The 17,067-nt window shown below is 37.4% G+C and overlaps 1 protein-coding gene and 1 pseudogene across 4 annotated transcripts in view; both read left to right on the top strand.

Moving 5' to 3' along the window:
• Window positions 1-991: 991 nt before the first annotated feature.
• LOC127422126 (probable ATP-dependent RNA helicase DHX40) lies at window positions 992-11,045 on the top strand (annotated as a pseudogene).
• A 315-nt stretch (window positions 11,046-11,360) lies between these two features.
• LOC127422637 (clathrin heavy chain 1-like) overlaps window positions 11,361-17,067 on the top strand; it is a 43,586-nt gene continuing 37,879 nt past the window's right edge. For 2 of the 4 annotated variants that reach the window (XR_007894208.1, XM_051666386.1), the window contains exons 1-5: window positions 11,362-11,887; window positions 13,055-13,262; window positions 15,617-15,885; window positions 16,533-16,694; window positions 16,808-16,921. Coding sequence is in view for 2 of the 4 variants with exons in the window: in XM_051666386.1 (XP_051522346.1) it covers window positions 11,846-11,887; window positions 13,055-13,262; window positions 15,617-15,885; window positions 16,533-16,694; window positions 16,808-16,921 (795 nt within the window). In the remaining 2 variants the exon portion in view is untranslated. Of the gene's footprint in view, window positions 11,888-13,054; window positions 13,263-15,616; window positions 15,886-16,532; window positions 16,695-16,807; window positions 16,922-17,067 lie in introns of all 4 variants that reach the window. The other 2 variants (XR_007894207.1, XM_051666387.1) reach the window with 2 other exon arrangements.

Genomic DNA, 17,067 nt, shown 5'->3' on the forward strand with positions numbered 1-17,067 from the left:
ACCTCTCTCTGTGTCTTGTCTGTTCAGTGAGACTGACAGAGAGAGAGGTGAGCAGGCGGAGCAGCACAATCAGTTGACCTCACGGCAGCTGACATAGACGTGAATGAGCTGCGCATGTGCAAACAGCATTGTCAAGGACCAATCACGAATCTGTATTGTTTGCTCCCCTTTTGCTTTAAGTTTAAAGAGTTTAATTTTATTTTTTGTAAATATGCACATATTTATTTTTTTTTTTTTGTAAACATGCACATTGTTTTTTTTTTTTTTGTAAATATGCTCATAGTTTTTTTGTAAATATGCACATAGTGGTTTGTTATGGCGGAGCGCTGTGTGACAGAAAAGATAAGAAAGTTCTGTCGCTTATAACTTTCTCTCTGAGTGATTGAGAGATATAGGGAATTAATAGGGTATTACAGTAGGTACGGTAAGCACAGAGAAGCAAACACATGTAAAGGGTGGACACTGCAAAATGCAAATGAGACGTGATGACGTCACGAATATGCTAATTAGCGTATGACCTCATCTAGCGACATTTAGCGACTTTTCGAGCAGGCTTTAGCTACTTTCCATTGAAACTAATTGGCAACACTGAAACCAACAAATTATAAATAAGATGATATCAAGGTTTGCTGTGCCCTCTAATAAAGCGTCCGGTTATTACGACTCTGCTAAGCTTTTCTAAAGAGTCTAAAGTGCCGAAATATCCCTTTTAGCAACGTTAAAGTGCATGAATGTTCAGAAAAATGTCAAAATAAGAAAAGAGCAGAGACACAAATGAGTATGAATCAAGAACCTGCCCATTTATCAGCACAAATAAATGCGAGAAAACACGTTCCTGATTGTGACTGTTGAAACTGGCAGCGGGAAAACCACTCAACTCCCTCAGTACTCCTATCAAGCACGGATGGATAAATAAACTATGCATATTCCTTTGCAGTGTATCTGTCCTGCCTTGTCTTCAGTCTTTATTTCCCCTCAGATCTTTGTAGGCATGGCAGAATTGGTATTACACAACCCAGGAGGGTTGCAGCCATCACTGTTAGCCCAGAGGGTGTCCCAGGAGATGGGTGTCAGGCTGGGTGAGGAGGTGGGCTACCAAGTGCGAGTTGATGACTGCTCAACAAAGGTGGGAGACAATACTACATATAGTTAACACATGTATTGAGTAAGGAATGGAATACAATTTAAATGGACTTGTGTTTTTATTTGTATCAGGACACTTTGATTAAATACATGACAGATGGCTGTACGCTCAGGGAGATTCTCGCAGATCCCAGTGTTATGGATCGACTGGGGATGTGCGCGTGCACGTGAATAATTTTACTTGCGTTTTCAAGTAAAATGTCTGTTCTAGTGGATTTGACACCGTTTAAGAGCGATTTTGACCGTTTCACAGGGTAACATGGTTGTACATGTTAACGTGGGGCATTGGTTTGAATGGGAACTGGCGATTACACTTGTCAAGAGCAGTAAATCGCACGTGGAAGCCTTTTATTTGCAACATTAAAGCATCATAGGCTTATATGTGTCAACAATAGGCCTATACTCTTGTGTGCTATTAGTAACAAACTTTGTTTGAAACAAACTAACGCTTGGACTGTTTATACTCTGTTAAACTGGAATGTTTATAATCTATAGGTGGTGAAGGTGGCTTTAGATGTGCACACAAATGAAGCAGCTGGGGACATTTTGGTCTTCTTGACTGGTAAGCTCAGTAGTGATGTCATCTAATGTTGCAGTTTTGACAAAAAGTTTGCAGATTTATCATACTTACAATATTCCTTTTTAGTTTGTAGCTCTGTGTTTGTGTTTTAAACAGGACAGTCTGAAATCGAGAAAGCCTGCGATTTGCTCTTTAATGAGGCTGAGATCTTAGGCTACCGGTATGATGTTCATGATCGAACTGTTGAAGGTCTTCTTATACTACCTTTGTATGGATCCATCCCAACAGGTAAGTCTATATTTAGCTTTGTCTATAGAGTGTAAATCTTGCACTTAATAATAAAGCAATAATATACATGTTTTGTGATATTTTTCTTTCTTTTTTTTTTTTTTCTCAGATCAGTAAAGGCAAATATTTCAATCTGCACCCAAAAGTGTGAGAAAGTGTGTGGTAGCCACCAACATTGCTGCAACTTAACTCATAATCAATGGAATAAGGTAAAATAGAGTCACAAAGTTTCACTAGTGTTAAAAAACATAATTTTTGTGATTTTTGTTTTATTTGTGCATTTAAAGGAATAGTTCACCCAAAAAGGAAAATTCTCTCTCATCATTTACTCACCTTCATGTCATCACAGACTTTTTTCTTTTCCTGAACACAAACGAAGATTTGAAGAATATCTCCACTCTGTAGGTCCATACAATGCAAGTGAATGGTAGCTAGAACTTTAAAGGTCCAAAAAGCACATAAAGGCAGCATAAAAGTAATCCATAAGACTCCATTGTTAAATCCATATCTTCAAAAGCAATATGGTAAGTGTGGGTGAGAAACAGATCAGTATTTAAGTCCTTTTTCACTATAAATCTCCACTTTCACTTTTACATTCTTTTGTTTTTGGCGATTCGCATTCTTTATGCATATTGCCACCTACTGGGCAGGGAGGAGAATTTTTAGCAAAAAAATAACTTAAATATTGATCTATTTCTCACTCAAACCTATCATATCATTTCTCAAGACATGGATTTAACTACTGGAGTCATATGGATTACTTTTATGCTGCCTATATTTGCTTTTTGGACTTTTAAAGTTTTGGTCACCATTCACTTGCATTGTATGAACCTACAGAGCTGAAATATTCTTCTAAAAATCTTCATTTGTGTTCTACAGAAGAAAGAAAGTCATACCCATCTGGGATGGCATGAGGGTGAGTAAATGATGAGAAAAATTCCTTTTTGGGTGAACTATCCTTTTTTACAGCTAAACCACAACTCAAGGGTTGGAATGAATATTCTGGAAGTGGTGCCTATTTCAAAGTGAGTATTTTAACATAAATCTACTAAAAAATAAAATATGGCTCCTGTCACATTTTACAAAGTTAAAAAAAATTATTCTATTTTATTAACACTTCATCTATAATAAATGTGATGGTGATGTTTCAATTAAGGAGTGAGGCTCAACAGAGAGCTGGAAGGGCTGGATGAACTTCTGCAGGCAAATGCTTCAGGATTTGCAATAAAGAGTTCTGGGAAACATGTGTAACAGACCAGCCTTACATTTGTCGTTCTCACACTCAAATGTCTCGGAGTCCATGATGTAATTAGGTATCATCAGGCTGCATTAATAGTTTTGGATTGTTTAATTGTTTTATTCATAATTGAAAGAGTACACTTACATACATGGATTCTTTTTGCTTTCCTCAATTATGGTGCATTTAGATTTCCATATCTTGACCGCCCAAAGGAGAGGTTTATCCTGACAGTTCTAAATCAGCTGTATCATTATGATGCTATTGATAGGTGAGTAATATCATTTAGTCTTATACTGTTGTGATACACAAACTGTCTCATGTTTTTGTTAACATTTAATTAACTGTGTTGCAAGAAACTGCATTAAGGCATTGAAATACTGCCAGTTGCATTTTAAGAGCTCCTTCATTGATTGTAGTATTGCTGACATTTAAATGTTACCTCTCAATGATGATGCACATTGTTTTATTTTCATTGTGCCAGTTCTACATATATAAATATATATATTTGACTTACTTCCTTTCATTGAACACAAAAGGTGACTTTTTTAAAAGTCTGGCAGGGTTTATTTGCCATAATGCAAGTGAATAGTGACTAATTATATAGTAAAAATAAAGCTTAAATGAAATATGTCAGCTTTATCGCAAACATCAAACCTCATTAGTTCTCATCAAGTCTTGTGACCAAACGTGCAACATGACATCTGGTCAAAAAATGTACCCTTTGTGTTCCACAGAAGAAAAAAAAAGCCGTATTGGTTTGAAGCGACATTAGGGTGAGTAAATAATGACAGAACTTATTTATTATTTACTTATTTGTCATTATTTTTGGGTGAAATATTTCTTTAAAATGCTCTATAATGTATGGCTTTTTGATGCAGGAGAGGTGAAATGACCAGGCTGGGGCGATTGATGGTTGAGTTCCCTCTTCCTCCTAATCTTACCCGTGCACTGCTAAAAGCTGCCACCCTTGGATGTGGAGATATCATGCTGCCATGCTTTCAGTAGAGAATATCTTCATTCAACCAGGTAACCACACTGTACATTGAGCGAAAGCCATGACTAGGTGATGAGGTGACTTTTTTTGGCAAGACTGTAGAACGTAGTGTTAGTCTCACTGTTGTTGAACTGTGATAATTGTCAGATAGCACAACTTGTCTGACAGTGTTGTTTCCATAATTAACTATTACCCAAATTAGTTCCTCAAATTAGGGGGTGGGACTGTCTGACTGTTTAAACAACAGCAGACAAGGGGCGTATTCAGAAACCTGTTTTGAAAACATTGTTCATTTTTGCATTTCTGTTCGGTGGTGGTAGTGTTGCAGAAATTACATCAGCTTTAAGAGATATAATGCACATACAGACATACTGGTCTGATAAGCTTCAGAGTTTCTCATACCACTTCGCAGTTTCTTTCCACCATAAAAGCAGATCCTTGTCCATTGGTTTGCATGACTCCAACAGGAACCGAATATCAATATAGTAGAATTCAATAAGAATCAAAATATTACAAGTATTGCTAGTGCTACACTAGGCTTTGCTTTCAAAAGCACAGATAGTACAGACACCATCATATCTTCTCTCATCCAACACCTCGACGACACACATCCACACCACGACCTAGTAGACTCGATTGTAACTGTGAGATTTGGTGAGAAATCCAAAGGGAATTACAGTATAATTCAGCATTGCTCACAGCAGGCAAGGAAGAAAATATATCTGCGATAATTGAGTAGTGTTTTTAATAATCGACTAGCTGGTGCAGAACGAGTACTCGATTAGTCGATTACTCCTGCACATCCCAAATGCATACCACCATACAATGAAAGTGTATGGTGACTGAGGTTGTCACTCTGCCTTAAGGCGTGCTCACATTTACAGTACCTTTGTGGGTGGATGTTGAGCATGTGTGAAACCAGCAAAAAACTAATTGCCAAGCACCCTCTTTTTAATGTTGCACTTTATACTTTGGGAGAGTGTTATAAAGAAACTCAACTCTAAAATTATATCCAGCACAAGTGTTAATCTTTTTAATGAAACCACTGACGAAAAAACGTTCGTTGATGAAGGGTTTTTTGACTTCATCAGTGATAATGAAGACACGACGAAAAAGGCGCATCATGATGATAGTTAAATGATTTTAATAAAGCATACTGTTGATGAAAATAGGACGAGATAAAAATTATACTTCAAGATATTAACAGTGCAAGAAATAAACAAAAGAAGAAACATATAGAGAATCTGTCTATAGCAGATATGGATTCATCTAATCCATTAATCCAGTATGTTAGAGATTTCTCCGCTTGAGCTGCGTGAGTTGAACGCGCTGAACACCGGCATAATGAACCGCTTTAAAACAGGGTATATACTTCATTCAGACGCTTCTTATGCATACATGAGTTTAATCACTATATCCACAACATACAGTATATGTAATATAACAACTTACACCTGCACAGTGAAGTGAATGAACAGGTGAACTTGAACTAAATGGTGTGCTAGTCAGAACATGCACAATTTTCATTGCGTAACTTGCGTTGTGAATACGCTGTTTCCGTAAGAAACACACCACATGCAATGTAATATTGTTTCACAGAAAATTAATACGTCTCTAAAGCATGAAGAATTCAGAATACAGTAGGCTAACTTCTAAAAAGTTGCTAATACTTCAGTCTATTCATTATTATTTCAGAAGCTCAGGCTTTTCACAGCAAGGACAACGCATGTATATTATATGTTTGATACATGTTTACATGAGAAAATGTTTATACATTTTTTTTTTTTTGTAATGTTTGAATATTTGATTAAAGTTTGGTCTTTTACAGTTTGACAAACTTTTTGTCCATTTTGCAAGTCGTCATCAACTAAAAGATTTCTAAACTAAAAGAACTAAAATATTTCATTGATTAAAATTGTCATTTTCGTCAGAGGAAAACTGACTTAAATTAAAGAATATGACATGACGAAATATTGACTAATAGTCAAAAGACTAAAACTATGACAAATAAAAACTGTGAAAAAATTAACACTGTCCAGGACCTTGTCCATTGTGAATATTCAGTGTAGCTGTGTAAGAAGCACCGCCCACACAGAGGTCATTGCCAAAACAAGCAACTTCGTATTGGTCAGTGCAGCAAATTCGCCTGTCAAAGTTCACCAATGCTAAATGCGCGAGGGTAAATTATTTGCCACTGGAAGTCCATCACGTGGATTCCTATTGAGATGGCTGTTTCGCCTGCGGAATTTTGCCGTGCTAAGATAAATGTGGCAGCGCCTTTATAACTCCTTTTGTCCAATCAGAAAAAATATGTTTGTTTTGACTAACAACTTTTCTTTTTTTGTAGGCAAATCAGAAGCACAGAAGGAAGCTGAGATCAGACACAAAGAGATAGCAGAGTGTGCCGGTGGCTCCAACGATTTCCTCATGCTGCTCTGTGTCTTTGAGAAGTGCCAAGTGAGGTTGACCATGTACAGACAACTGTTTGTCAGAACACCTAATTAAAACCAGAACCCCTAATGAAACCAACTAGGTGTTGGCATATGGAGATATAGGTGTTCATCATGTTTTTGTTCTCCTTATAGTGACAATCCATCTTCATGGTGCAAAGATCACTGGATCCATTGGAGAGCAGTGAAGTCAGCCTTCAGCATTTAGACTCAGTTGAGGGAAATACTTAACCATCTCAAGCAGGTGACTTAATTTTGGGATAGTTCATCATTAACTCAACATCATGTCATTCCAAACCCGTGTGACTTTCTATATTCAGTGTAACACAAAAAAGAGATAATAGGCTGGAATATTAAGGACTGGCAGCCTCAAGCACCATTCACTATCATTGCATCTTTTTCCATACAATAAAAGTGAATGGTGACTGAGTCTGATACTTGTTTGTGTTTGTACTGTTTACGTAGCAGAAAGACTTTCAAATCAAATCAAATCAAATCAAATCAAATCACTTTATTGTCACACAGCCATATACACAAGTGCAATGGTGTGTGAAATTCTTGGGTGCAGTTCCGGTCAACATAGCAGTCATGACAGTGATGAGACATATACCAATTTACAATAAACATCAAATTAACACAGCACAATTTAAACATCTGATATACACATAATTACACTCAACAATATACAAATAATAACATACACTGTACAGTATACAATACGCACTATATAGATACACATTATTCAATAAAAATAAAAAATAAAAATATAAAAAAAAGTATATGTAGTATATATAGAATGTACAGTATTGTACTGTATTGACATTCAGGCTGTCGGTTGATAGTCAGTTGTTAAGAGAGAATATAATATAATAATAATATAATTTATGACAGTCTGGTGTGAGATATAAGAGTAAGGGTAATAAAGTGCAGTGCTGATGTATTTGATCGTGGGAGATCAAGAGTTCAGAAGTCTGATTGCTTGGGGGAAGAAGCTGTCATGGAGTCGGCTGGTGCGGGTCCTGATGCTGCGATACCACCTACCTCATGGTAGCAGTGAGAACAGCCCATGGCTCGGGTGGCTGGAGTCTCTGATGATCCTCCGAGCTTTTTTCACACACCGCCTTGTATATATTTCCTGGAGGGAGGGAAGCTCACCTCCGATGATGTGTCTGGCAGTTCGCACCACCCTTTGCAGGGCTTTGCGATTGTGGGCTGTGCTATTGCCATACCAGGCGGAGATGCAGCCAGTCAGGATGCTCTCTACAGTGCAGGTGTAGAACCGTGTGAGGATGTGGCGGTTCATTCCAAACTTCCTCAGCCATCTCAGGAAGAAGAGGCGCTGATGAGCCTTCTTCACAACGACTTCAGTGTGGATGGACCATGTGAGTTCCTCAGTGATGTGGACACCCAGGAACTTGAAGCTGCTGACTCTCTCCACTGGTGCTCCATTGATGGTGATGGGACTGTGTTCTCTGTCTTTTCTTCTGAAGTCCACCACAAGCTCCTTTGTCTTACTGACGTTGAGGGAGAGGTTGTGCTCCTGACACCAGTGTGTCAGAGTGTGCACCTCCTCTCTGTAGGGTGTTTCATCATTGTCAGTGATCAGACCTACCACCGTTGTGTCATCAGCAAACTTAATGATGGCATTGGAGTTATGTGTTGCCACACAGTCATGTGTGTACAGGGAATACAGGAGTGGGCTGAGAACACAGCCCTGTGGGGCTCCAGTGTTGAGGTTCAGTGATGAGGAGATGTTGCTGCCTATTCTAACCACCTGGCGTCTGCTTGACAGGAAGTCCAGGATCCAGCTGCACAGCGAGCTGTTTAAGCCCAGAGCCCGGAGTTTCTCATCTAGCTTGGAGGGCACTATGGTGTTGAATGCTGAGCTGTAGTCTACAAAAAGCATTCTCACATAAGTGTTCTTTTTTCCAGGTGGGAGAGAGCAGTGTGTATTGTAGATGCAATGGCATCATCAGTGGAGCGGTTGTTGCGGTAAGCAAACTGCAATGGGTCTAGAGAGAGAGGCAGCACAGAGCAGATGTAATCTCTGATTAGTCTCTCAAAGCATTTGCTGATGATGGGGGTCAGACCAACAGGACGCCAGTCATTTAAGCAAGTTATTTTTGATTGTTTTGGAACAGGCGCAATGGTGGATGTTTTAAAGCATGTGGGGACTACAGACAAAGAGAGGGAAAGGTTGAAAATGTCCGTAAAAACACCAGCCAGCTGGTTCGTGCACGCTCTGATGATGCGACCCGGAATGCCGTCTGGGCCCGTGGCTTTGCGGATATTCACCCGTCTGAAGGATCGGGTTACATCCGCTACAGAGACGGAGAGTGAACTAACCTCTGTAGCTTCAGCCGCGAGAGCTCTCTCCGTGAGGGCGGTGTTATTTCCCTCGAAACGAGCATGAGATGTTTGAAGGCAGTAGGAGTGAGCTGCTGTGCCAGTGCCTTTGCCTGGGTTATTTCACCAGTGTAGCCAGGAGGTGAGCATAATACTTTCATCTGTTACATCTACACAATTTAACGTCAGTTTGGAGCATGGGTTTTCAAGTAGGAGTCCACAAATTATCATTTGATCTCAATCTAAATGATGCATTAAACTGAATTACATTAAAATGTAATGTACAAGTATTTAACACTTTATATTAATGATTACTTTAATAGCTTCTGCAATGTAAGCATAACAAAGTACGCAAATACCTAAGTATGGTACTATACACGTTATTATAGGTCAGGCTTTAAATTCAAATTTTATACAATATAACAGGGGGCACTACTCTGTCATTGGCCTTGAAAATGGTTGAAGACCCCTTCAAATCAAATCAAATCAAATCACTTTTATTGTCACACAACCATATACACAAGTGCAATAGTGGGTGAAAATCTTGGGTGCAGTTCCGAGCAACATAGCAGTCATGACTTGTTTGGAGTAATATGTCAAATTCCCGAGAAGCGGGAATTAATATTTTTTTATATTAAAGCTTTACTGTTTTCCCCAGATCTCTTGGGAAATCATTCTGCACCATGGATGGGCATGGATCCACCGTTCTCATTCCCCCTTCATCATGTGTAAGGAATTAAAGGGGTGGTTCACCCAAAAATGAAAATTCCCTCATAATTTACTGACCCTTATGCCATTCCAAATGTGTATGACTTTCTTTCTACTGCAGGAGCACAAAGATTTTTAGAAGAATATCTCAGCTCTGTAAGTCCATGCAATGCAAGTGAATGGTGACCAAAATTTTGAAGCTCCAAAAAGCACATTAAGGCAGCATAAAATTAATCCATAAGACTCCAGTTGTTTAATCCATGTCTTCTGAAGCTATCTAATCGATTTTGGGTGAGAACAGACAAAAATATAACCCATTTTTCTCTATAAATCTTGACATCAGCAGTTTTCTTGATCATGATTTCAAGCTTGATTACACTTCCTACCATGCTGTGCATGCATCAAACACTAGGAAGTGTACTCAAGCTTTAAATCATGATCGTGCCTAGAGACTGTAATGGCAAGATTTACAGTACAAATTGGTTACATTTTGGTCCGTTCTCATGCAAAATCGATTAGATCGCTTCAGAAGACATGGATTAAACCACTGGAGTTTTATGGATTAATTTTATTCTGCCTTTATGTGCTTTATGGAGCTTCAAAGTTTTGGTCACCATTCACTTGCATTGTATGGACCTACAGAGCTGAAATATTCTTCTAAAAATCTTTGTGTTTTGCAGAAGAAAGAAAGTCATAAACATCTGAGATGGTATGAGGGTGAGTAAATGATGAGATAATTTTTTATTTTTTGGTGAACTATCCCTTTAACCAAATGGCCAGTTTGACTATTATGACACCTTTCATGCCACTGAATTGAAGAAGTGTTTATCTAGTGATCATGGCTCTCTTTATTCAGCTCTTTGGTCAAGAATTGCAGCTGGACTGGATCATCTTCCATGATGTGTTGGTCACCAACTGAGTGTATGTGAGAACAGTATGCTCCATACATTACGATTGAGTAAAGGACCTGTTTCCAAAGTTGTATGAAATAGATGTCTATGAGCTGAGCAGTGTCGCAAGAGAGGAAGAAACTAATAATGAAAAGGCCCAGTGGGAAAACAAAGAGCCAGCAAAAAGACAAGCAGGTGCAGTTGAATAGGTCAAGTCAACCTATTGTGATGTTGTTAAGTTGTGTCATTTATTTTGTATCACATTTTTTTGTTTAAACAGAGGCCGCAGAGGATGCAACAAAAGAACTGGAGGGGGAGTTCTGCCCAAATACTGCAGCTGCTGAATACAAATATATAGTTAAAAAAAAAAAAGTTATTATCTTAGATTGCAGAACATAATCCTTGTTTACTGCCAAAGCTGTCTGGTTATCTTCTCAGTGGTCCCTGTGGATTATTAATATGGCTTAAAATCCAAGGCACTCTGGAGTCACAATGAGTAATACACATTTTTAAGTGAAATGTGTTAATAAATTGTTAATTATACTTGTGATTTTCTGCTTTTTTTTTTCCAACTAAACCTTTTGCAAGGGGACAAATCAAGACAAAGTTGAACTTGCAGTCCTGAGTAAAAGGTTCTCACACTATTTAATTTTTTGTATTAATTTTTGTCATTAATTCTTGGCGTAAGTACATAATATTACATAATATTGGAGTTCTGCCTGGCATGAATTTCAGCGCGCCACACTGAGCGCCCCCGGAACTGACGTACGCAGAATATGAAGAACTGAATGATGTGGCAAAAATGAAACCATTTATTTAATTCGACCATACGACACATATGCGCGCTTTTAGATCAGATATAAAATCTTAAAAGCCGTAAACGGTCGTATAGACCAAATTAGAGCTTCGCTCATCGCCCTCTTGATTAAACAAATCGCTGAAATCTCAAATGTCCTTCCGCCGCAAAGTCTGCGCTGCTGCTTCCGGATTGTCAGTCTGACTCTGAGCTGTTTCCGCCGCCATTGCGGTTCTGAGCGAGTCCCATCCGTGCAGAGAGTGGAGGAAAAACATCAACCATCTGGCGGATTGGCTTGACACGACGAAAACACGATACTTGCTTTCTCCGCGTAATAAAAGCAGCGGTTCTGTATTTGATCTGCTTTGAATCGGGGGGTGTCCGTGGAGAGGAGGTCGTCGCTCGCTAAAGCTAGGCAGAAATATTGCGAGGAGTCCGGCCGGGAGGATTGAGAGCAGAAAGAACAAACCATGACTCAAATCCTGCCTATCCGCTTTCAGGAGCACCTGCAGGTGGGTTCATACTGTAGAAGAACACATATGAAATGTGTTAAGTATTTATATTTGGTGGCTCTGCTGGAATAAAGGCGACAGTGCTCGTTAGCTTTGGCGCTAGCTCAATGAATGACCTCCCATCCATTTCTGTGGCTGGGTCTCAAAACCTAGCGGTACCTAGACAGCATTTTTCGAACGTTCGAATAGAACGCGTTTTAGATTTAAAGAATACTAGACGTTCGAATGCGTCTATGATGCTAAAAAGAAATGCTGTCTAGGTTGGCAGATCACTAGATTTTGAGACAGCCTATGAAGGTGGATGCAGTGGTCGGTGAAAGGATCACAATAGCTTTGTAAACCAGTATACATACTCTCATCACTCCCATTCTTTTTTGTGATTTTGTTAAAAGTGGATTTAGACATTAAATAAATGGTGAAAAAAATAAGATTAGTCCATATTTACTGCTTGAAACACATCTTTGTTGCATTTAATGTTTTTCTGTCACACATTTAATACGCTGTGCACCTCGTTATCACCACTCCAAGTAATATTTAGCGTTTAGATGATGTCCATAAACATTGGCGTTCGAGTGCTGAAATCGTCAATCTTTGACACCTACGTGTCTCGAATGGCAATAAAGTTACTAAAGATGTTGTGTTGAACTGACTTGATATCACTCGAGTCATTACAGTATACCACCTGACATATGGCGCAGGTGCATCTCAGCGGGGAGGAGGATTGATGGGGCTTGTGAAAATGTGCCCATAGCTCTGTTATTAATAAAACATAAATAAATAAGTCCATTAAACATTTAAAACTGCAGCAGACACAATAGGACCATAGGACGTGTATTTAAACCTATACAATATTTTAGTACTCTTCCAAATCCCGCTCATGACGCCAAATAGATGTCGTTCAGAATAGCGCCATATTTAATTTTTGACGAGAATAAAAACGAGGCTGTGAGGCATTTCTGAAAAAGTTTTGTCTACTGAAAATATTTTGGAAAGGTTTTTTTTCTTTCAATTTTGTCAGCTAAACGATCAACACCAATTTAAACAAGTAGAACCCATTGAATAGACTAAGTCAATCCCTCACAGCCTCATTTTAATTCCTGACAAAAATGAAATGACTACTGTATCTAACAGTATTCATTTTAAGTAACGTCTCTTCCCCTCTAACAGCTCCAGAATCTGGGCATAAACCCAGCAAATATCGGGTTTAGCACCCTTACGATGGAGTCGGATAAGTTCATCTGCATCCGGGAGAAGGTGGGCGAACAGGCCCAGGTTGTGATCATTGATATGAGCGATCCAAACACTCCCATCCGCAGGCCCATCTCTGCAGACAGTGCCATCATGAACCCAGCAAGCAAAGTCATTGCTCTTAAAGGTATGAAAAGTGTGGGGGGCATGAATCTTTGAAATGTAATGATATTTTTTGGGGGGTAAATGAATACATTTCTAATGTACATTTCCATGAGGTCCTTTTCCTACAACCCCCTCCCACCCCCTAAATATAACATGACTACAGTGCATTTGGCTGTGACTGCATTTTTCATTTGAGCCTAAAGACAGTTTAGTATAACATATGTGTGTTGACCTTAGTAATTCTAAATACCCTGCATATTTCCAAAAATTTCTGTTCATAGCCATCTCTTGTCTCGTTATGTATTTAAAGCTTCTTGCTGTAATTATTTGGTTAAGAATAGCCTTTAAAATGCTCATTGGAAATGTCTTGCCGTCATAAATGCTTTGTCTGTTCTTGCTTGTTTTGTTCTCTTTTTATTTTTTTGTTCCTTACTGCTTTCTTATGTTTGCAGACGGTGAGTTCAATTTCTTCTATCAAGAGTTGTTGGATTTTAATTGTGAAATGTGGGGTCAATCTGAATGCTTTAATGTTCAATGATAGGTTAGCCATGTAAGTAGGGGGTAGGGGTCTTGTAACATGCATGTAATATGGCAACAGCCTGCTTTCCTCTTGTTTAGTTAAAATTAAATACATTTTGTTCATAGTGAAAGCAACAATATTCAGTTATTTTATTTGTTTTGTTTTGTGGTTTTAGCATACTGGTAATCCAATGCAAAGGTCTTCCATATTGCACTTTCGTTTTAACTTGTTTTTGCAGAGATGTAAATTTATCTAGAACTACAACTTTAAGAATGAGAAGTGAAATATGACCTTGAAAGTAGTGAGATTAAATAAACACTATCATATTACAGTTTTGGATTGTTACATTCCAGTTGCTTTGAAACTAGTGATTTTGGAAATCATCATTTGATGGCAATCAAATTTCAAATGTCGTCAGGTCTATATGGTGCCCCTAATTAAAACAATAAAGTGTTCATTTGTTTAAATTAAAATAGCTTACGTATTTTCCTCTATAACTTAAACTGTACACAGCGATTGTTTATAGAGAAAACACTGTAGCTTATAAAGAAATTTAACTTTGCACAGCAATTTCTTTTTTGGCCTCAGCTTTATGTATTATATGCATTTCTTTCTTAGTAATATACAGAATTTTAAAGTATTGCATACAAGGCTGGATGTACAAAATTGAAGCCTGAACATCGGGTTAGCAAAGATTAGAAAGATTACTGTTGCCCAAATATACAGTATTTGGACACTTAAGCCATACTTAAAATGTATGAATTAAAAAAAAAACTGAATAAAATGATCAAACCAAGTGGCCTCTGCAAACATGTGAAACTAGACCTGTCTTTTTTTTTTTTTTTTTTTTTTTTTTTTATAAATTAACTTGTTTTTTCTAAGCCATTTTCAAAAAAAATATGTTCAACTATCTGATGCCAAGATAATTTTTTTTTAAAGGATCGTGTCATAGCAGAGTAACCACAGGTGTAGTTCATCACATTAACTATTGGACATATTCCACAAATTTTGACAACCATAAAGTGTCCAAATACTACTTGTCTTCATTTTGAAAAGTGTATCTATGGTTTTATTATTTAAAAAATAACAAACTTTTTTGTGAAATGTTTTGCTTGAAAAGTGTGCTTGCTCTTTTTCTTTAAAAGAAATGCCACTTGGTTTTGTTATTTTGCTATTGCAGTGATATTCATACATTTTTAAGTGTTGCTTAAGTTTTGAAATACTTTCTGGGTCTTCTATATATTGATAAAAACAATAGGATTTTTGTAGGTTTGCATAATACATATTTGCTGATTTATCCAGTTACAGTTAAGGTCCACGTTTATAAAAAATAAAAATTGTTCACGCATAAAATGTTTATACATGTTTTGGTAAATTGTAAGCCCACATCTTTAGGTATGGTGATGATTCTTGTTATTGCATATAATAGTAACTTTGTATTTACATTTTTTTTTTTTTAATTTTTGTATTTTTTTGTAGTGCAGCATGAATAAGTATATTTTTCTTTTATTTCTTGGGCCTATTTTCTACTACTTCTGTATAATTAGTAATAATACCTGTATATTCTAGCTATAGAATGTCACAAAAAATTGTTAAACTAAATGCAAACCAAAACTCAGCTTGAATGTTTGTAAATGTTTGCAGTGTTTGTCTTTTAGCTGTTACTTTTGGATTGTAACTGCTGTGCTTTGTGGTGATGTTCATATCTTTGTCATTACTTCACAATTCAACATACACATCATGATATCAGCATTACACATGATGTCTGTATGTTAAATAATTAAAATCACATCATCCATGAACTGGACTAAAAATATTGCTGTTTTATTCAAATGACTTCTGTCCCTGAATTTCAGCTGCAAAAACCCTTCAGATTTTCAACATTGAAATGAAGAGCAAGATGAAAGCCCACACCATGACCGAAGATGTTACATTTTGGAAGTGGATCTCCCTCAATACCGTAGCACTTGTGACAGACAATGCCGTCTATCATTGGAGTATGGAAGGAGACTCACAGCCTATCAAAGTCTTTGACCGGCATTCCAGTTTAGCAGGCTGTCAAATTATTAACTATCGCACTGACGCCAAACAGAAATGGCTGCTTCTGATTGGAATTTCCGCACAGGTATATTAACAGACTTTTATTTTTTACTTTTCTCTAAAATAAAGGCAGAAAGCCCAAAAATAAAATTATAGATAGATAAAAAACCTTAAATAATTGGTTTTAAATTGGCTTACCTTGTAACCTTCATGTCACTAGAGATGGACCGATAATCGGTTTGACCAATACTTTTAACCAATATTTCACTTTTTCACAGGTTTTCTGTTCATTAACATCTGGTTTACTGGTATTTAAGACAGCTCAAAACAAAGATTAATTTGCATACTGGAAGATAAATTGTACATTGTCTTATATTCCCAATAACTTTAAATTATAAGTTACATTAAGTGAAGAGCCTTGGGCAAGTGTGTATTGCCATTTAGATGAGTTGGATTAATTCTTAGTTCATTATGCACATTGTTAGATTTGTGAAACATTGTTTACCTTCAGAGGTAAGTGATGAAAAATGTAGTCATTCATATGTCTAAAGGTAGAAATAAAACAATAATTATAAATCGGTTATGCATATAAATTATTGACCACTTTGCATAAGTGTAAAAAATAGTATTTATATCGCCCGTTAAAAAACAATACGGGTTAATTTTTAAATGTCACTCTGGTTGGCGTTTTCCTGCTTTAATTTATTATTTTTTAAAACAATTTTCTGTCAGCAAAACCGGGTTGTGGGTGCAATGCAACTTTACTCAGTGGACAGAAAGGTGTCGCAGCCAATCGAAGGCCACGCTGCTGGGTTTGCTCAATTCAAAATGGAGGGGAATGCTGAGGAATCCACACTATTTTGTTTTGCTGTTCGGGGACAAGCTGGAGGAAAGGTCTGATTTATTTTTTTTAAACAAACTTCCATGTTGAAAGAAGAATAGTAATAATGTTTTTGCATTTAATTGACTGTCAATTTGGTGTTACTCTTGTAATTCTACATCTGTAGTTGCACATTATTGAGGTTGGAACACCTCCGTCAGGTAATCAACCTTTTCCAAAGAAAGCAGTGGATGTGTTCTTCCCTCCAGAGGCCCAGAATGATTTCCCTGTTGCTATGCAGGTATTCATCATTTTCAATCATCAATGAGTATTAATAATACAGTAGGTTTCGAAAGTCTATGTCCACTGGAGAAATAATTATACTTTGCATTCTTTTCATTACAAATTATAAGTATGAAAAGCTGAATGGAAAACTGTACATGGATT

The sequence above is a fragment of the Myxocyprinus asiaticus genome, chromosome 31 (genome assembly GCF_019703515.2).
Source record: "Myxocyprinus asiaticus isolate MX2 ecotype Aquarium Trade chromosome 31, UBuf_Myxa_2, whole genome shotgun sequence".
Classification (NCBI taxonomy): Eukaryota; Metazoa; Chordata; class Actinopteri; order Cypriniformes; family Catostomidae; genus Myxocyprinus; species Myxocyprinus asiaticus.